The following is a 22,392-nucleotide window of genomic DNA, read 5'->3' as shown; positions in this document are numbered from 1 at the left end:
TTGCAAGATTAATAATAATCATATATAAGAGTTTTTTTTATAATTGACATTTCTAGGAATACTTTGTATGCAAAAGAGTTTTTTGCTAAACATTTTTATGATTGAATGTAACTGATATTTTGTAATATATATTACATACAGATGCATGCAATTGTAAAAAATAGCTCGAATTTTGAAATAAGATCAAAGTAGATTCACAGTCGAATTTAATTATTATATTTATATCAATTTATGTCAAGAAATAATAATTTTTGCACAGCTTGCTATTAGTTTTATTAGCCTTAACTGTGTTTCATTTGTTTTGTATTATGTTATGCCTATAACAAAAGCAAATCAGAAATAATTCTATGATTAGTTGAAAAATTTCTACTGAATCAGGTACAGTAATTCTTAACTTTTATTATAAACTTAAATTATATTTTACTGAATAAATTTTATTTGCAGAAAAATGTTTGGACTACTGAGCAAGGCAGCTTCCAGAATTGGATCAAGAGTGGTTACAAATCAAGCTAGAAGCATGTCGAACATTGTACGCAATAGAGAACCCCTGCCATTTGATACCAGGAAAACTGGAAAAGTGACATTAGGCTTTATTTTGATGATAAACACGGGAACTGTTGCCCCCTATTTGATAGTATTTTTCCAATTATCAAAGGGCAAGTAAAAATTAATTCTTCATCAACTTTTATCAACTGCACCAAGAACTTATTTGCTTAAATCTACTCAAATAGTATGAAAACTTAATAATGTGTAAACCATTTTATTAACAAAATTAAACTATACAACATGCAATGTAATTTAATACATTGTAAAAAATTATAATAAACAATTCATCAAATTATAATCATGATAATTTTTTTCCTTGTATATTATTTTTATTATTCATTCTGATCTTTTCTTGTCTTTTCTTTTCATTTTTGAATGCCGCAGTATTTGCTTTACGCTCAATTCTTCTCTCATGGCGGTATTCTTTCAACAACTTCTTTCTTTGATTACGTTCTACAGATGTCTCATTTTTGGGCCGAATAGAGAGAACACTTAATGTTGACATAACTGATTCTGCACATACAGATTGTGCATCATCTGATTTATCCATTCCTGAATTGAGATTATTAAATTTTGCAAGTGATTTTATTGTTAACTTATTTTCATTATGACTTGCACTAATGGGCATTCCGGTTCGTGCATTAATTTTGATCTTTCTAGGTCCCTAAAAAAAAATCATTTTTAATATGACAGATGCTAGAAAACTTTGTAAAATAGCTATCAAAGATAATAACAAAGATATGGCAATATGAGATTAAGTATGATTGATCAGTATTTTAGTACATACTTGTGGTTCCTCTATAAGACGAGGATGATTGTATAAAGTAGAATATGTAGACAATATACTTTCACAATCCCATTTATTAGAATTATCTTCAACACTCATTACTTCCAAATCTTCAGAATCAGATGATGACTCTTGCTCATATTTCAAAGCTCTATAAAAGATGTTTATAAATAACATCACAAGACACCTAGTGATCGCACTCATTATAGATATTAAGCAGTTAATAGTACCTTTTGATTTCCTCATCTTTATCCATTTTTGTTTTAATTTGACTCTGTTCAAATTCTTTGGCATACTGAAGCAAAACATCGGCATTGCACAAAACTTCCCCTTCAATTTCTTCACACTCCAGTGCACCAATTTCAGTATCATTATAATCTTCATACATCTAGAAAAGAAACTTCTGAATGTTTATTATAAATTATTTTATATTCATTAGTTGTACCTTTTCAAATCTGGAATCAAGAAGAGATAATTGCTCATTTCTTCTCATAACACTACTACTCATTGAATATTCCGTGAAACGTGACTTTGTTTCTTCATCTCGAAATGAAAATTTACCACTGTTAAGAGATCCTACCTCATCTTCCAATTCATCTTCATATTCAGAATCATATGATTCACATTCAGAACCTTCAGATTCTGTATCTCCTATAAAAATTTGTATATCTCAATTGATAGAAAATTTATTTAATGCTTAATTAAAAGTTAAAATAAATATTTTGCATATGAATATCAAAGTTATATTTGTGAGTTAACCATCAAAAGTTAGAATCATAATTATGATGCTTGTTATTTTAATTACTAAGACATAAATAGCTTAATATATCATAATTTTGTCAAATCATTTAGTAATGAATTAATGAAAATATACCTTCTGCCATTGCTTGCAACACAAAATCATCATCAAGTATATTCTCAGGATCTGAATAATCAAAATCATCATCTAACCCTGCAACAATATCTGGGTCTAAGTCTGGCCTAGGTCCTGAGTGTGGTGCTGCTTTATTTAAAAGTCTAAAAATAAAATATTTTTGAAGAACACTAATTATAAATAATTAATGAATATCTTACCCCTCATTTTCCTCGAACTCAGAAGCAAAAACTGAACTTGGTAATTTTATATTATTTCGGCTTTCCTTATTTTTCTCCTTGTTGGTCACATTAGTAGATAATTCCCATGACATAACATTTTTTCCTGGTTCTTTAAGATGCTGCATGTAATCATAATCATCATCATAAAATATTCCATATTTATGTAGTTCTTCACGCTTCTTATCGGGCTGTAATGGATAAATGATCGCTTGAAATCTATTTTTCTGGATAATTTAAGGTTTCATAAATCCTAAACCTACAAACCTTCTTATTTTTCTGTGGAGCTTCGATCAATACATGCTGTGGAGCAGTTTCATCAGCAATTAAAGGATCATGTTGACTCCTATGAACCAAGTTGAAAGTCACAGAATTTTTTTTGTCTATAAATGGCTTTCGTTTAGGCTGAAAATAATAATTATGATTTGATATAAGTTATATTATTGTTAATCATACAAGTTAAAAAAATAATTACCATTTTTATAGGTTAAGTCACATGTGATACTAATATTAAGCAGCCTTATGTTATTTAACTATATCACGACAAACAATTGGACAGCACAAATAAGTTTATAAGCAATTATACAAAGATTGAAAAATCATTCTAATTATATATGACATTAAACAGAAGTGTCAGAAATTATTATAACAACACAAGAAGTAGTGACCAACATTATTAAATTGTCTAGTGTGGCCAATACGACCAACACCGTTACTATAGTGTTACCAGACTCAAAATTATGACTATACGGTTCTCAACCTGTTTTCAATTTCGAATTAAGTCAAATTGTTAACTAATGGCCGGAAAAATAATTAATATATTATAGATTTTAAATTATCTCTCATACGACACACTTCCATCTGAATAATTTATACGAAATATATATATGTACTTAAACAATAAAAATTTAGAAACAAGAAAATTCCAAAAAACTTGCTCGAACAACATAGTTTGAGTTTTATTAGAGTAAATATTTATCTAGCTATTAGAGTAAATATTTAACTAATTAAATATTTAGTTTAATTTATTTTATACAAATAATGTATAAAACAAACAATGCAACATTTTTTTTATTTAATTTAAAAATGAATTTCACTCCGAAAAATGGTTTTCTGCTAGGAAACTGTTTATCAATTAACTAAAGAAAAATTCAGCCTTTTTGCAAAATTTATCCTCTTAGCACTAATTGTATAAATTATTTATTTATTAATAATCTTATCTTCTACATAGGTATAAAATATGAAGATATAGCTATTTACATTTCTCTTATAAAATATCAAAATTTAAAAATTTGTTACATTTTGGATAATATTAGCTTAAAATCATCTGCTTAATAATTAACAATGACTTTTAATTAATTTGATAACTAAAGATCTTTAATACAAAAAAACAATGAACATATAATTTAGTTTGCTTTAGCATCAGGATGACGTTCAAGAATCATTCCAACTGCATGTCCACCTGCAGCACATGCAGATATTAAACCAAATTGACCATCTTCACGTACCATCCTAAAGTCATAGAAACAATATACATGATATGTTCATATAATCAAAATAAATATTAATACAATATCTTGAAATATACGTCTTTATTATGGGCTATTTCTCAATGATTGAACTTACCTATTTGCAGTATGCATAGCTAAACGTACACCTGTTGCTGCAAAAGGATGCCCAATTGCAAGAGATCCACCCCATTGATTAAACTTATTCATATCAGGGTTTCCCACTTTTTCCTTTCTTCCCATATAATTCTGTGCAAACCAATCAGAATCCATGGCCTTAAGATTTGCTAAAACTTGACCCTAAAAAAAAATTAATGTAGTCAAAAAATCTATATTAAAAATTTTCAAAAAAAAAAAAAACATTACAGCAAAAGCTTCATGCATTTCCCAGACATCTATGTCTTTTAAACTCAGACCACTACGTTCTAAGATCTTTGGTGTTACATAAGCAGGACCAAGCAGCAACTGGTCGACTGGGTCTTGGGCAACATACAAAAATTCTCTTAGATAAGCTTTTGGTGTCAAACCTAATTCCTTGGCTTTGGCTTCAGTCATAATGAGGCAAGCTGAAGCACCATCAGTCTAAAGGGTAATTAAAGTTTAATATTTATAACTTATATGATTTTTGAACAAAATTAAAATGTTACAATTTACCAAGAATGATGCATTAGCAGCTGTAATTGTGCCATGGGGTTTCACAAAGGCAGGTTTCAATTTGGCCAGACTTTCTAATGATGTGACACGAATACCATTGTCAGTTTCTACCATCTTTGACACACCTGGAACTGTTTCCACATTTATATTTATTTAGATGTAATGTTTAACAATTGGTTTGCATCTACATATTATTGCTTTCATACAATGATTCAAATTAATTTGTACTAAAATGATTTAAATAATGTAAGTAAGTTGATTATGAATTCCAAAAAAAAACCTTGAAATGGAACAATGTCTGTGAAATATCCTTTCTCCTGTGCATTTTTAGCATATGTATGAGATTTCAAAGCATATGCATCTTGTTCTTCTCGAGATGCTTTGAAAGCAGCAGCCAATCTATCAGCAGAGTGACCCATAGTTTCGCCAGTACTGAATTCTGATACAGAAGGTAACTAAAATAATACAATGAATAGTTACCAATTATATTACAAAGTCATTATTTTAAAAATTATTTATATTTGGTAGAATGTAAAAATCTTAACAAAAAGGATGAAATGAATGAAATGAAATTTTTGATAAATAGCTTTAAGTAGATAAGTAGTTTCAAAAGTTATATAGTATAAAATTATTCCTAAGATAGCAAAGAAAAAAATTTAAAAAATATTTTACAAAAACTATAATTTCAAAACTAAATACCTCAGGAATGAAGAAATTAGGTCTAATTGTGGATGCCAACTGGAGTTTTTGTGCTGGAGTTTTTGCTTTATTGGCCCTAAGAAGAACTGAACGTAATTTTCTACTTAACCTAATTGGAACATCAGACATAAATTCTACACCACCCGCAACAATGACATCATAAACACCACTATTGATCAGGCCAATGCCAGTTGTAATAGCCTAGGAATATAAATATACATACATATATATATATATATATATATATATATATATATATATATATGTATATATATATGTATATATATGTATATATATATATATATAAATATCAATAAAAAAAATCAAAACGTAAAATTCTTTATGATACTATTAATATAACAAAAAATGTTGGCAAACATAATAATAATATATTAGAATTATTTATGTAATATACTTCAGTTAACAATAATATTTAAATTTTTCTAAATATACTCACGACATTTGAGCTAATACAAGCCATTGTAACAGTATGTGCTGGTGTTCTTAAGCTGAACCCTGCACTTATTGCTGCTTCACGAGCTATATTAGAAGTTTTAACTTCTTGAATAACAGTTCCATAAATAATATAATCCACCAGTTCTTTTGACAGACCAGTCTTCTTCATCAAACCCCTAAAAATAAATATACTATTTATTGAACAATAATTTTATTTAGAAAAAAATAAAAATATACGAACATTAAAGCATGTCTCGCCAGATCATGAGGCATCAGTTTACTATATTCTGTTCCAGATAACAAAAAAGGTGTTCTAACGCCATCAACCAGAACAATATTTTGATTCCCAAGCCTTTGAGAACCCAATGTCTGTTTTTTGGCATAACTCCTAGATGAAACTAAAAAATAGGTTTATAGTTTTAAAAAATATATTAAATTGGGTTATAATAATAGAATCGATACAATGATTGCAAAAAACTGCCATATTGACATATTCTAAATATACTTTTACAAGCTGCACTGAATGATCAATGTCCAACTATATTAATTTAATAATCTCACCATTTCCAGTAGTTAAAACTTGTGGAACTCGAATTATATTTCTAGCTATAAAAGAATTCATTTCGAATAGTATTTTTAATGGCTTCAACTTTTTTTTATTAAATTCGATACAATTTTTTAAGAGGTGCTTGTCAACTCGTTCGAAATGAAAGCGAAGAAGTAAAATACAAAGTGCAACAGTACCAAAACAAATTCCTACAAATAAAAAATACAGACTTGGACTTTGGACGAGCGAATGCGTTTCATCTGAAGCTCACCACAATGGTGACTTTTGTCTTAATGACTGATATAAAATGTATAATTCAAATTGACAACATTACATTCCTTTTAATTAGCTACTATTTACAATTCAGATATTTAACGTAGCATTATGATGATACAATTTTAAATAAAGACTGTGATTGCAAAATTATAGGTAACATGGCATTGTTTTAAGGCAAATTTCTAGATTGTGCTTACAGATAAGTTAATATGAATTTCTAATTTAGGATTCAGAGTTGTTTAATATGTGGCGTTACTTCTCAATTTCAGATATTCTCAAATTTGTATCTTTTTGTAAAAATATATTTTATAAAACGCAAAAATAGATAAAAAATATCAACATAACATAATGGAAAACAACCCCTATTTTAATTCTTTATTTACAACATTATTTTAATCTATTGTAATTGTATATTATATAGCAAATAATATATAAAATTCAGACAATAGCTTTGAAGAGAATTTATTCTAACAAGTTAACATTTGTTGACGTAAAATAAATTTGATGTAAATAATTTCAGTTATATTATTTAGAGGAAGGAAAATAAATATTGGAACTATCAACTTTCATATCACTTATGATTAATAAATAAAGTATTTTTGATAATTTTATGTTTATCTATGGAAAGCATTTATTCATTCATAAAAATATATCAGATACCTTTTATATTCCATTGTATAAAAGACATCTGTTTTTAGCGATTTTTATTGTGATAAATGACTACGAATGTAACTATCGTAACAAATATTAAAGATTTGTCTAGTGAAAAGACTATGTGGTTGCTAAAAATGAAATTTTTCATCTACTTGATTTTATAATCATATATTTCTTAATTTACTTAATTATTTGTGATTTCTTGTTACTTAATGAATATATATGTATATATATATATATATATATATATATATATATATACAATATATAGAATAGAAATACAATATTACAATAGAAATTAATTATTAAGTGCGAATATTGTTGAAAATAAACGTATTCAAAAAAAAAATATAATAAACATATACTGTTAACCGACAATATATAAATATATTAGTTAAAATGAGTAAAATCAAAAATGCAATAATCTGCTATTATGATTTATCTCTTAAAACATTACTAAAGACAATTTACAAAATTCAAATAGTGTTAATAAGTTATGTATCTTTAGCTAAAAGGGCTAAAGGCTAGAATTATTATATCAAGAATATTTAGTGCTTAATTTTGATTTAACGAAAAATATTGTTATATACACGTATATCTTTGTTAAATATAAACTATATTCTTTTAGAAAATAGTCTATAACTGACAATACATAATAGCATTACGTAGCCAGCTTTAAGAAATATTGACAAAATCGAATCAAATCAAACTGAATAAACAAAAGATTTCATAAAGAAATATTAAATAAAAATTGTTAATGTTACTAATGAGTAGCAGTTTGCCTTAAGACAAGTTGTATAAACTTTTAAGTCGATTATTCATTATAGTCGAGATATAAATCTTAAAATCATGACAAATTATGAAAGTCATTATTTTTAATCTTTTATTTTGATAACAAGTTTTGGGCTTTTCACTAAGGATTGATACTCTTCTTTTATCTATGGATTGATAGTTGCAATTTCAAATTGATATTTCTCAAACAAACATTTATGTGTATAAATATATGTAGCTAAATTCACTAATTTAATTTAATTTATTTGACTCACTTTGTATTCTAAAATAATTTATTCTAAAAAGTATTCTATAAAAATATTTAAGTATTTAGGTATGGGCGACTTAAAATATTAAGCACAAATTTCGGCAATGTTAAAAAATCCTGGAATAATTTAAATAGTAATATTTTAAACTCTATAATAAACTAATATATGTGCTAATAATATTTGCACAAAAGCTCTTTTGCTGACAGGAGTCTCCGTTGAAGTGTAACCCTAGCAATTCTATTATTTGTACCTGACAACTGCTGAAAAATGAATTTGGTCTGATGAAACCTGCAAACCTGCAATTTTGACAGATGATTTCTTGATGCTTTCCTCATGCTTTTGAATTTTAAACCGGTGTTTAGGTTAACAAGTCACTTTGGTTATATACAAAAATTTTATACTTCTGATGTAATTTATTTAAAAAATTCCTTGTATTTTAATATAGGTACCTTACCAATTCCAATACTACTGAAATGGCAGAACAATATAAGTAAATTAACTCGATTTTTATAATATATTTTTAAATGATTTATATTTGCAATTTTTTTTAATAGGAAACTGCAGCCTTTAAAGTATTATAAAGATTATTTAGTGCATAATATAAGACCCGATGGAAGAGAATTGTTAAAATATAGACCTGTTGTTATAAATGTCAACTCGATTCAAACAGCTGATGGTTCAGCAATTGCAAAGTTTGGAGGAACTACTGTTGTATGCGGAATAAAAGCTGTTAGTGTTGAAATAATATTATTATCTTGCTAAACTAATAACTAGCACAGCATATAATTCAATTATTTCTTAAAATGCATAATTTAGGTTTTGTTTATTCAGTTTGGTTTGATTCAGTTTTGTCAATATTTCTTAAAGCTGGCTACGTAATGCTATTATGTATTGTGAGTTATAAATTCACTCAAAATTTCACAAAATCTGATTTTTGCTGCAATATAGAAAGATGACAATCTTGAAAGAAAGCATGAAATATGACTATAAGCAAATAATTATATATATATATATATATATATATAAATGTAAAACATAATTCAAAATTTATCAGGAATTATGCACCCCAAAAGCTGAAGGTGCAAATAAAGGTTTTTTAGTTCCAAACATTACTTTGCCTGCATTATGTTCCTCCAAGTTTCGACCTGGTCCCCCTTGTGATGAAGCGCAAGTGGCTAGTCAAATTGTATGTAATATATTAGAAAATTCTGAATATGTAAATCTTGAACAACTTTGTATAGCCTATGATAAACTTGCTTGGGTACTATATTGTGATATGATATGTCTGAATTATGATGGATGTTTGATAGATGTTTGTGTTGCTGCACTTAGTGCTGCTTTAAGAACAGGTTAGCCAAAAGCAATAATTAATGAATAATTTAATGTCATGCAGCTCAAAAATTATTTTAGTTTGTTTATATATTTTAGTTCAGTTGCCAACTGTAGAATATGATGTTGATACTGAATCCACTGTTGTATATGAAGATAAGAAGAAACCATTGTCACTCGGAATAATGCCTGCTGCTCACACATTTTCAGTATTTGATGAGTATGCATTACATGCAAATATATTTCTTGTTAATCTTGCCCAGATATTATGGCACTAAGAGATATTGGAAAAAAATGAGAGGAATATTACAATATTAAAGATTTAATATTCTTTACAGTAAATGGTTATTGGCAGATCCCACTGAAGAAGAAGAATCATTGAGTACAGCTATGTTGACCATTGTGACTACAGGAGAAATGATATCTTTAATGCACAAGCCAGGTGGCACTCCTATAAATCAAGAACTTGTATCAATATGTACATCGGAATCTAAAAAACGGGCAGTCTTTATTAACAAAGCATCTGAAAAGGCTTTGCAATCTGTTAATTTACTCTAATGTATTTATATTTGTTGATTAAACATAAAGCTAATAAAAAATAATTTAAAGGATAAACATTTAAAAAATACCACTTACAAAACATCATTTTAATATTTGTTGAGAATTATGTATAACAATAATTTATATTTGTTGTATATTACATGTGTCCACACTTAATTATTTTTTACAATTATATCTACAACCTTATAAATATATAACTTACAAAAATTAATACTTCTATATCTTTAAATATTGGCATAATTATTATATATATAAATATATATATTTATATATATATATATATATATATATATATAAATATATATAGTCTGCTTGATAGTGTTTGCATACATACACATATTTGTGTGTAAATTATATATATATATTTACATATATATATATATATATATATATATATATATATATATATATATATATATATATATATGTAAAGCTTTGAACAAAGATTCCAAGCAAAGTGCAAATAAAGAAATGGTCTTTTAAAAAACTTTTGTTTTTTTTAATTGTGGATTCTTTATTCGAAGCTCTACAAAATATTTACAAATTCTATATATATATATATATATATATATATATATAATACGTAGGTTTGTGTTTGTGTGTGTGTGTGTGTGAGTGTGTGTATGTATTTATTATATGTATGATATAACAAACGCCTATATACACACATATGCATACATGTGTATGTACATATGGTAAGAAAACAAAAAGAAAATATAAATTAATTAAATACGTTATTTACATTAAGTAGCTTCATCATTATAGATCACAGAAAAGATCTAAAGATACTTATACTATATTTCATAACAAAGTTGAACATTTTGTTTCTGATTCAAAAGTATTATGAATAATATTGCTGCAGTTAATTAAAAATTGCTTTTACTAGTGAATTAAATTTTCAATTGTATGAATTTTCATAGAAAGATGAAATTTTAATCATGTGTTCTCCAACTTAGTGGTAGCGAAATCTCAATTATTTTTGTTATTCTTTAAGACTTGTATATGAACCTAAGGCAAAACTTATAATTGCTAACTTAAGAATTTTAGGAATAGGGCAGAAAATATTTATATATATATATATATATATATATATACATATATACATACATATACATACATACATACATATATATATATATATATATATATACATACATATATATATATATATATATATATATATATATATATATATATATATATAATACTGTGCAATGCCCTATAAACATTATTTCACTTATCTTCATTTATAAAAAGTGAGCATAATATTGTAGCTTTTAAGAAAAAAAAGTATTTCAAAACATTTTTTCATAGAATATGGCATTTCAATTAGATTTTGTTTTCAAATACATTTCTTGTTTTCTGATATGGATGCTTTTTAATAAAACTTGCATTTCATTCAAATATGATCTTATAGGCACCATTACTATCAATGATGTGTTTAAGGCTGTCACTACAAATCTAAGAATTCGCAAAACATGTCTCGTTCAAGTCATTAAGTAATTATCAAAAAAAAAATTAATTATTTACTCATTTAGCAGCTAATAAAACTTAATTACAAATTACAATGCCATCATTCAATACCAATTGAATTTGTGATAATATATAATAAATATAATATTATGCCAGATTAAACAATCTATTTGTGATTATAGTTTGGTTAAATTAAATACTAATATGTGACTAAATCTATGTAAAAAATAACCTTATTACATATGTGAAAAAATATTAAAATTTACAAAAAATTACAGTAAAGTAAAGCTATTAATTAAATCTACGAGTATCACAAAAACAAGTAAAAATCCTACTTTGTCAAAATATATTACAAATGATTAATGCCGATGAAAATTGACCATAAAAAATTGTATTCATGTACAATATTATTGGTGATATTAATTTGGAATCAATTATTAATGATATATTAATTGTTTTTAAAATATGTTACATTCTGGTCAATTTACCATTTTTTTTATTTTTAAGAGAGTAAAAAGAATTTTGAATTCAAAAAATATTAATATGAAACAAATTACTATTAAATTATTATTATTAAATTAATTTTGTTATTTGTATTTTCTTGAGACTTTATAAGTTTCACGCAAAACTAGATTTTAGAAAATATGCAAAGTATCAACCAGTGTTCTCAAAATAATCATCAAAAGTAATTAACATTGGCACAAAATTTAAAATAGATTTCTCAGGCTATTCCCATAAATAAATATTATTGACATACTTTGTAGAAAAGACATAAAGAAAAGAATTCCAATAAAAATTATTCTGCATCCCTGTTTTGATAAATTTTATAAAAGAACTTCTGCTTTGTATTTTTATGAATAGGCTCATACTATTTGAAAATATAAATCAGAAAAACACTTTCATTCTTTGGTATTTACTGTGAGGCCAATTTAGAGTTTCTTATACATATCTGTACCAGAACGAATATGAATGCACATCATATTTACAAACACATACTATTTTTTTTGGCACTGTTACTTATACAAAGAACTTGTGAATTTTTCTGTGGCAGCAACCTTTTAATATACACTGAATATCAGCAGTGGAAAGTTGTACTATAGAACATACAACCAAAATTTTGAATTTAACTTTATAAAAGAATTAAAAAATAAGAATCAACGGTATATTGTTATCATTATCTGTACTTAAATGCATTTCAAAACGTTTTATATGATGATTGTTTTTAAAGCTTAGATGTTCGTAGTTAAATGAACCAAGACCAAAATTATTAAACGTTTCTATATGTAGAATTTTGTACATTAAAGAGTAAGGTGAAAGATTTCTAATTAATATTTTATATCTGTACAAGAAAAGAAAAAAAATCATACTTTTGAATATCCTTCTAAAATATTTAAATTTAGCCAGTGAACTGGCTAGCATGGCTTTAGCCATGAATTTGTAGTATTCTATATATGCAAAGAGCACTAAAATAGACTTTTAAAATAGAATAATATTTTATAATAACTTGATCAATTAGACCAATAATTATAAATATTCAAAGAAATTAAAAACTGAAAGTAATTATAAAGATGACACTAGTAAGAAGTAAAATAAAAAGTTTAAAGTATTATTTGTATGACTTAATTTTTATAATATATTGGTTATATGTATATATCATTTCTATATGATCAAACATTTTAAATATTATAGATCACAAAATGTTTAACGTTTAATAGTTAAATTTCATTTTAGGCTTAGATGCTCATATGCACATATATTAAAACTGCTATTAATGTTATAATTCATATCTTCTATATTAATTTATGCTCAATTATAGGCAATAAAATTAATAAATTATTCTATGAAAGAATCCTATTATGTATCACAATGCCAATATAAAACAGCCAAATAGTTGTAATGGTAGAAATAATTCGACAAGATTTTATATATAAAAAAAAGAAATTAAAAACAGCATACGATAATGGCTTATAATCTGATTTCATCTCAAATGTATTGCTTAACAGATAATAATGCTCAATTGAATATTATTGACGTTTTAAGAGTTAGTGGTTTGCCGTTGTTATGATTTATTATAATTATAGAGAACTTATAAACATTAAGGACAGTCTTAACAAAGCATTTCATACAGATTTAGATTTTACTACAGATACCTGCTATCATTAACTACTATCGTTAGTGTGTGATCTGCGCCTGTGCTTAGAATCAAACAACATTGAAGAAGATTGATTTAAGGTTCCTTTGGGTTGCTGATCCTTAGTAACTTGAACTTCTGCCAATTGTTGTGGAGTGAGCGCTAAAATCGTGCCGCCTGATGTCATTGTTGCTACTGGGGTGGCATGAGACACACTAGCTGTAAGTAAAAATGTTACCATTAGTTCCTCACGACTGGAAATTATTTTCTGTCCATAGAGCAGAACACACAAGTTTAGGATGTGTAAACAAAATTTAACTAGTGGTATATTGGATCGTGCTTTAAGGCAAATTGCTGGAACCTCCCGTATCAAAAATTAACTTTTAAACAATTTGATTTTTGAGAAATTTAAATTTTTGAAAAAATTGACTTTTGGAATCGTTCAAGTATTACGTAAGCAGATTTATTACAATTATTTACCCCCCCCCCAACCCCCTTGTCAGCAAAAGTAAGCAAAGCTCTTACCCCCTACCACCATGCTTACGTAAACATTGTGCAATTAATGTAAAAAAATAAAACTACTACCTATGACGTTATCATCATCCAGACTACCCTGCCCCCCATGTCAACCCAAAATAAGAAAATCAACAATCCCCCCGCCCCCTATAGTGCTTACGTAATACTTGAACGGCCCCTTTTTGGAAAACAAACTTTTGGAAAAAATGTTTTTTTTTCTTTTGAAATATTTTAGAAATTTAGAACAATCGCATTAATTTAGCTGCATAGAAACTAAATAACAAAGCGCGTAAGCGCCGCGTCGCTGTCTAACGGACAAACCATGTTAGGGAACCCATAAAAATTTAAACAAAATTGATACACATTATTAAAATCTCCATAAAATATCTGATAATTTGATATGCATATGTGTAATGATCATTTTTGACTGCCAAATGGTTTTTTTTTTCTACTTTTTTTACTAGATCTCCGAAACTGCTAGACCTGACTTCTCAGAAATTTATTCAGTTCTTCATCTTGTCAATACAAGTAAAATGTTTTTTCAATTATTAAAATCGGACGCTCCATTCTCTTAAAAACTAAGTACCGTTTTTGGCACTTTTTGCCCCGTATCTTCGGAACGGCTAGACCTGCCTTTGTCAAAAACTAATCATCACGTCTCCTTATCGATATGAACCGAATAAATTTTTTAATTATTTAAATCGGTTTATCGGTGTTCCCGAAATCATGGACAAAAATTTGTATCCGCACACACACACACATACAAACATACACACAAAGAATGGAAAAGAGAAAAGACAAATGGGCTCTTTAAATTCGCTCATTTAAAAGATGAGTATAAAATCAGTGTAAGAAAGATTACATTCTAGATCCTCCCCCCGTCCATTTTTTCTAATGTATGCCACAATGTTCAGAAACCTTTCAAACGTAAAGATATATAAAAAAATTCATTTTCGATTTTTTTGCGATTACTATAATTTACCCTACGGGAAGTTAATAACTGTTTTGTCTACTTTAGATATATTTTTACTATAATACACTTATATAGTGTTGTTTCTGTATAAAAGTTATGTTTATATTTACTGCATGCTGTATGAATGCATACATACACTATACGTAACTTGCTGCAGTGGCTGAGAGCAGACATACGAGCGGAACGGTAAAAAGGCTTTGGTGGCTGAAAGTGGACAAACGACCGCAAAGATTTAATGGTAATTGATACTCATGGTTAGGTTGCTGCTAAAGATATTTTCATCTAAGAGTTCAATATTCAACAGAAATATTTAATGTTGAAATAATTTGATAATCGACTCTAGAAAAACCATGTTATACCACAGATAACTTAAAACCTGCATTATTTTATAAACAATATTACCTGTATTTGGAACAGACATCTTGATAATCGCTCCCGTCAACTGGCATTTTCCGGTTGCGTTTCTAGTGAGTTGGGGCTTAGCTGCAGTGCTTTGCAAGGGTGCTGAAGGTCTCCGTAAAGCCTCCAACAACTGCAAGGGAGGTCCTGAGGTTTGGTTGAAAGATACAATACCTGAAGGAACACCTCGCATTGATTGAGTATTCAGCCCTTTAACACCTGAAGCTACTAGTTGAGCTGCAAATGAAGATGAAGGTATACATTGATTATAGACGTTTCTTTTACTTTAAAAATAAATGTAAGCAAACAAAAGCTTTGCATCTCTTCGCTTACCCAAAGACATCGGCAGTTGAGTGGTTCCACCCCCCGTCGTATTTAATAGCACCGTTTGTCCAGTAGCGAATGGAGTGGCAACACTAGTAGCGCTTGCCGTGCCCGCAACAGCATTTGTCTGTGTTAATTGTGGCAGTATTGCGCCAGCAGCACCAGACACACCTATTCGCTGCGCAAATTGCTGACGGCCCGCCAAATTGAGATTAGCTGCATGTATGGTTGACGGTGTTCTGAATTGAGTAGCACCAGGCGAAACTTTTTTCGATGGCGAGGCGTTAGCAATCATACGCTCCAGTATTGTGGATGCAGGAGGTGTTTGTGATTGTTGCGCGGCTGGTGATGTGTCGCTAGGTGAGAGTACGGTAGCTTGAAAGCCAGCTATAAATAAAAATAAAAAATTATTTACCGATATGTCACAATATTATTAAGGGGCACAACTAGTGTGAAATTTTCAAAAAATCAAATTTTCAATTTTTCCATATTTCGATACAATACCTTTAAAAATAACATACTACAATTTTAAATCGATATCTTAAATAATTTTTGAGTTGCAGCCATTTAAAGAGTATATATCTTCTATATATATAAAAATAAGTCGGGTTTTCCTTCCTGACGAAATAACTCCAGAACGCACGAACCGATTTCGACAATTTTGCATTCGTTGGAAAGGTCTCGGGCTTCGCCAGGTTTATAGCTAAGAAAATTAGTTGTGCATGGCATCGTGCCTTAATGCAAGCTACTGGAACTTCACGCACCGTAATTAAAAATTCGAGTAATTACAATAGTGACAATTATCAGAATTATGCTTGGTTAAGTCAACGAGCAATTCTTGCCGCAAAGAATAATGATGTACACGCACTGATTTTTACCATTCAATCAAAAATTGCTGGCGATTTGGTGACATACAAATGATTCCGACTTGTCTTCTGTTTGACTTCAAACGATTGCAATTTCCAGTTCGCCCTGCGTTCGCAATAACAAGTCGCAAGGCCAATCGCTTAGTGTTTGCGGGATAAATTTCAAATATATTATTTAGAAAATCATTGTTTTTTACATGGGCAGTTATACGTTGCCTGTTCACGAGTTGGAAAACCATCCGCTTTGTTTGTGTTAACGTCAGACCAAAAAACAAAAAATGTGGTTTACCAAAGAGCACTTCAATAAAACGGATAATTTGGGGATTCACTTTTATTTACTTAGAGAAGTTCAACTAAAAAACACTTCATTTTTGTAATCGAAATAAATTCATTACTGTTGTATAATAAAATCACATTTTTCCTTTTTCAAGTATAAAACAAACAAAAAATTGTGGCGAAACGGAGTTCGTCGAGTTTGCTAGTATATATATATATATAGTATATTATATACTATAGTATAACGATCATTTTATCTTTAAACGCATTTTTCTCGAATCGGCAAATTCCGAATTTGCTGCAGCGATTACTCAAAAACAAATGATCCGATCACTATCAAAAATTTTTACATGTTCTATATATAGTTCTCCGTAAAATGAACTATCGATTTTTTGATCGGTTCAAAAATCGAGTTTTGGCAGTCCAAAAATTACCAAAATTTTGGGTAAATTTCGACTTTTTTTTTTAAACGCCGCCATTTTGTCAATTTTTGATTTTAATTATAGTAGTTCATTTTACAGACAATATTATCTAATTTAATGAGATTTTTTTATTAATTTCATCCACGTAGTAGCAAAAATATTTAATTTTTTTCTTCAAAAATTTTACTATGTATTCTTAAAACATGTGTAAATATATTCTTAAAATTTTGATTTTGATTTGAAAGTATTTTTTTTAATATAAATACTCAAAAATCACCTTTTATAACGCGGTCACACTAGTCGTGCCCCTTAACCTACAGCTCAAACACGCGCAATAAACAATAGTGCCGTTTCTTTGTTAAAACTAAAACATTTATTTTTAAATTCTTGAGGCAACAGAAATTACAAATTTTAGATACGCTTGAAACATATCAAAACAATCAAGGCAAGTTACAAAAAATGCTCAATGAATTAATATAAACGCATTATTTTGTTTCAAATACTCTGTTCTATCAAAAGCGATAATTTATATATTAAAGAAATAAAAAAAATATTTTCAAACATTCTACTTTTTAAAAGTGATGAAATTGAAGTGAATATATATTTAAACTTAAAATATGCTTTCAACTTTTGATATAGGTTAAATAATGCATTGTAATCATGATGGAAATTTGGTACGACAGCTAAACATTATAAAAAATGTGTAGTTTATAAACTTACCTGGCAAAGAGAACGACGGTGATAATGTACTATCAGTTACATCAGCAACGACAACATTACCAGCAGGCGAAACGCAAACCCTTCTTTGAGGAAAAACTGCCGTTCTGGTTTTACCAGTAGCATTTCCCGCAAGTTGCTGATGTTGTTGAAGGTGTTGATGATGTGTGTTTGTCATAGCAGCAGGTGCGCTGTTTAATAGGCTAATAATGGCAGCATCATTTCCACTAGAAGTACTTCCGCTGGTAGAAGCATTCACAAAACTACTTCCGGTTGCAGGTGATTTGTGAGAAGAGGCTGCAGCAACCGCCGCCGCCGCCGCTGCAGCAGCTGATTTTATAAAAAAAGTTAACATATAAATATTTAATTTATTCGGTTAAATCATTGTGACGAAAAATTTGTTATCAGTATTTAGCTCATTTTTAACTTTTCGTGGGATAGTTATAGTAATGGGCCGAAAATCAAAAATGAAAATTTTCTGAAAAAAAAAAGGTTTCTGAACATTTTGGCATACCTCGGAAAAATAAATGTGTGTGTGTGTGTTTTGTATATCCGCATTTTTTCCACGTTTTCGAGCGCACGAATCAACCGATTTGAATGGTTCAAAAAACATTCCACTTTTATTGATAGAAAGATGTGCTGATTAGTTTTTAACAAAAGCAGATCCAGCCGTTACGGAGATACAAAGAAAAGAGTGCAGAAAATACAAATCGAATTTTTGAGAGAACGGAGTATCCAATTTGAATGAAAATGATTGAATTTGTAATGATTGGGAGAAGAGGTGATTAGTTTTTGGCAAAGGCAGGACCAGCCATTCTGTAGATACAGAGCTAAATGTGCAAAAAATTACAGTTTTTAAGAGAACTAAGCGTCCGATTTGAATTATTTAAAAAACTTTCTGCTTGTTTTAACAAAATAATTGCTTTTGGAAGAAAAATTTATAAAAAAGTTTATATAAATGTTATAAATATTAGACAGTGTCATAATATTTATATTAATCTATTTGAATACATTTAATATTCCTCGAACATTTCGTTACGGCACGGGGAGTACCATCAATTTGTCTTAAGATTACAAGTCAGAGAAAAATAAAACTAGTTGAATACTTTATGAAAGACGGTGGATATGATGTCCCAACAATAATAATTTTACTATGCACAAATGTTTTTACGGCTTTGGTAATGTAATAAAATGGTAAAGAATTGAAAATCACCAAAAAATGATTCGAAGAAAATATAATAATGAAAGTATATAATTATTCAAAAATTATGCATTACTTTACAAAGTGCAAATAAATATAGATTTATTATAGTAAGTAAGAGATAAGATAACTTTTAGGGAAAAAAATTTATATTATTTTATCATGAATAAATAATATGAATTAAATTATACCGTCAAAATAGAAAATATTAAAAATAACTAGGTAATAGCAATAAAATTTAAATATAATTTACCGGCTGTTTCTTGTTGATATTGCTCTGCCCAGTTTCTAACATTGTTTTTGATGGCGCTAATGGCTGCGGAGGCTGGTGTGGCATTCTGACCAGTAGTCAACGGTGATTTTCGAATCTCATTTGCGGCTGCAGCCGCAGCAGCTGTTGCGGCCGCAACTTGTTGCTGCATCGCTGCTTTTTGCCGCTGAAAATTATGCTGAAAGAAAAAATAGAAAAGTATATTCCTTCAATATCGACGTAAAAAAAAGCTATTTATTTAAAACTTAATACACTAAAAGTTATAAACTTGTTCAAAATAAAGTGATATATTATAAGTTATTTAAATCTTAATAGCATAATGCTTAATGCATCAATTCGATTAAATAGAGTATCAACAATAGTACCATAATGTGCATTGTCAAAATATATAATTTTACTTGAATCCTTCAAGTTTGCAACTATTTGATTAATTTAATTAATTTGATTAATATAACTATAATAATGGTATATACAATATTTGAAGTCAAAAGTCCCTACTACATCATTCAGCTGGGTCTAATTGTAAGTTTTGAATGAATAACCAGGGCCGGTCCTTAGCGCCTTAGCGCCCGCATGCAACTTTTTTTCTAGCGCCCCCCCCCCTATTAATTTTAACTGTTTTAACAGTTTATCATTAAAATGAAATGCGATTTATTCTATTGAGCAAATCATAACAGGAGAGCTAAAAAACTAGCTTCTCATTTTCAATTATAACATTCGTATTTCATGTTGGATTTTTTAAATTTTAATTAAATTAAATTTTTCGTTATTTACAATATCAAAAATTGCGGCGTAAAATTTTCCTTATTGGTATCGTAAGACCCAAATTGTATTCATCGTTTTCCCGACATATTCGGGAAAACAACGCTAACCGCCCATGTCTTCAACATTCAAAGTTCATCAGATGCAAAATGCGATTATGATTTGTTTATATTTTTAAAAAAAATCCGTTTCAACTAAATCAGCTCGCAATTGATCGTCAATAATGCCCAATAATTAATCTCTACTAGATAATTTCTTTTTCGATTCCATGGTAACTTCAAACAAAGAAAATATTGAATAAGTAGATTAAGCAATAAACAGAGCTGTTATTTACTAATTTACATAGTTATTAATCGGTTAATTGTTTCTACTGATATCACATTGCAAAATAAATTGCTTTTTGTGTTGCCGTATCCCTAGTTAAGTTAGATTGTTTATTATAATTTATTGATATATTATAAATTTAATTTCCAAAACTCGTTTTGGCGCCCCCTAAGGCGTGCGCCCGCATTTCTTGCATGCATCGCATGCAAGGCAGGACCGGCCCTGTGAATAACATATTATTTATCTAATCTTTATGTTACCCTCTCAAAATAAGCACTATATTCATAAATTTATAAACGAACATAACAAAAATTTGAGAATACTTTTTGATAGATAGACACTATTTCCAATGTTAGAAAAATATATCCTTCGAGGTATAGTTACCAATTTAACCATATCTGGTTTCAATAAATGAAATTTGTGCTTGAGAACTCCTTCTCTGAAATCTCTAACTTCTGCTATCAAACAGTTGTCTTGTATAAGATGAGGAAATTTTTGAGCAGCCAGCCTTATTAAAATTGGAGCAAATTCATCCCTTTCAAGTATATTTATGAGGTCTGATTCTTGGTAAGGCCACCTCACGCTTTCAGCACCTTCCAAACTATCACAGACCTTATAATAAAGAAATTGGTATTATACTAATTATACCAATATTAGATAAATGTAAGCACATATTTAAATACCTAGTTAAACTTTAAAACCTAATTAATACATAACATGCTTTTATATAGCTTATAATTAAGAAAAATGTGTGTTATCGTATGTTACGTATATGAAAATAAATTTTTCTGTGAACACACAATATAATAAATTCCAAACATGATTCATAAAAGTTACTTTTTAATAAGAATTGCTTACTGAATAATTATGCACGTGGTTTTTCGGAAACGCTGATATTACAAAGCCTTTTCCACTACCATGTAAAGTGAATATCATTGTTCCTATTTTTTCTTTGGCTACTAGCTGCTGCAATAGATATGAAATGTCCTTTAAATTTACCTGTAATGAATATAAGAGACATTAATATAAATTGTAATATATTGATGAATTATTGTTTTGACAAGCCTATGATTTACTCACATTTATATTTTTAGTGAGACGTTGTTGCATGGCAAGTTCTCTATGCACAACCCTGAGTTTTCAATTAGCTGATCTCCAGGACGTCGAGGTATAGTTTGAGGCGTTGCCTGATGTTGTTGGCCGGCCAGAACACTCTGCCCAGGAACTGGTGCACCACTGGCTTCTTGAGCTGGAGGCCTAATGGTAACCTGATTGCGCAATGCCTGACGCAATAAAAAATTATGTTTAAACTTGGATTTTGACACAAATAGATAAAGTGGTACCACCAACAGCTCATGAGGAAAATTTCAAAATTACAACTGTTAAAATTAATATTACTATATGAATTTTATTAAAATCTTCTTTCTCCATTTTAAGATATCCAAAATATGTACTTATTTTATGATACAGACACCTCATACAATAGAATTAAAAACGGCTATAGAATCTTAAAAGTTTACAAGTTTATGTAAAGAAAATATATGATTAGGATGGTCTTTAATGCGGATGTTTCGAATTTCTTTGCCCC

The 22,392-nt window shown here is 28.5% G+C and overlaps 4 protein-coding genes across 4 annotated transcripts; 1 reads left to right on the top strand and 3 right to left on the bottom strand.

Moving 5' to 3' along the window:
• Positions 1–856: 856 nt before the first annotated feature.
• LOC113370217 (protein LTV1 homolog) lies at positions 857–3,045 on the bottom strand (the record flags this gene model as incomplete). Its single annotated transcript, XM_026610894.1, has 8 exons — positions 2,901–3,045; positions 2,693–2,830; positions 2,408–2,616; positions 2,208–2,350; positions 1,779–1,984; positions 1,564–1,721; positions 1,334–1,484; positions 857–1,210 (listed from the first exon to the last, which is right to left on the bottom strand). Coding segments are annotated over exons 1-8 (1,362 nt in total), but the record flags the coding sequence as incomplete, so codon positions are not given.
• Positions 3,046–3,672: 627 nt separating this feature from the next.
• Positions 3,673–6,467, bottom strand: LOC113369961 (trifunctional enzyme subunit beta, mitochondrial-like). The gene is made up of 9 exons (XM_026610591.1): positions 6,304–6,467; positions 5,984–6,140; positions 5,744–5,918; positions 5,287–5,487; positions 4,868–5,042; positions 4,588–4,718; positions 4,300–4,515; positions 4,052–4,233; positions 3,673–3,937 (listed from the first exon to the last, which is right to left on the bottom strand). Exons 1-9 carry the CDS (start codon positions 6,362–6,364, stop codon positions 3,832–3,834), a joined length of 1,404 nt encoding a protein of 467 aa, XP_026466376.1. The 5' UTR covers positions 6,365–6,467; the 3' UTR covers positions 3,673–3,831.
• A 2,095-nt stretch (positions 6,468–8,562) lies between these two features.
• Positions 8,563–10,223, top strand: LOC113370674 (exosome complex component RRP43-like). The gene is made up of 6 exons (XM_026611369.1): positions 8,563–8,621; positions 8,705–8,749; positions 8,814–8,988; positions 9,314–9,608; positions 9,688–9,808; positions 9,927–10,223. Exons 1-6 carry the CDS (start codon positions 8,593–8,595, stop codon positions 10,144–10,146), a joined length of 885 nt encoding a protein of 294 aa, XP_026467154.1. The 5' UTR covers positions 8,563–8,592; the 3' UTR covers positions 10,147–10,223.
• A 3,452-nt stretch (positions 10,224–13,675) lies between these two features.
• LOC113370569 (ice-structuring glycoprotein-like) lies at positions 13,676–21,935 on the bottom strand. Its single transcript, XM_026611258.1, has 8 exons — positions 21,885–21,935; positions 21,663–21,803; positions 21,189–21,416; positions 19,701–19,896; positions 18,250–18,576; positions 15,975–16,352; positions 15,645–15,878; positions 13,676–13,972 (listed from the first exon to the last, which is right to left on the bottom strand). The coding sequence occupies exons 1-8, from the start codon at positions 21,912–21,914 to the stop codon at positions 13,782–13,784; spliced, it is 1,725 nt and encodes a 574-aa protein (XP_026467043.1). The 5' UTR covers positions 21,915–21,935; the 3' UTR covers positions 13,676–13,781.
• Between the last annotated feature and the right edge of the window lie 457 nt (positions 21,936–22,392).

This window comes from Ctenocephalides felis, unplaced genomic scaffold (genome assembly GCF_003426905.1).
Source record: "Ctenocephalides felis isolate EL2017-DRISC unplaced genomic scaffold, ASM342690v1 CF-g0.4_SCAFFOLD_01492, whole genome shotgun sequence".
Taxonomy (NCBI): domain Eukaryota; kingdom Metazoa; phylum Arthropoda; class Insecta; order Siphonaptera; family Pulicidae; genus Ctenocephalides; species Ctenocephalides felis.
The sequence above is the reverse complement of the archived record's forward strand: the minus strand, read 5'-3'. Positions and strand labels throughout refer to the sequence as shown.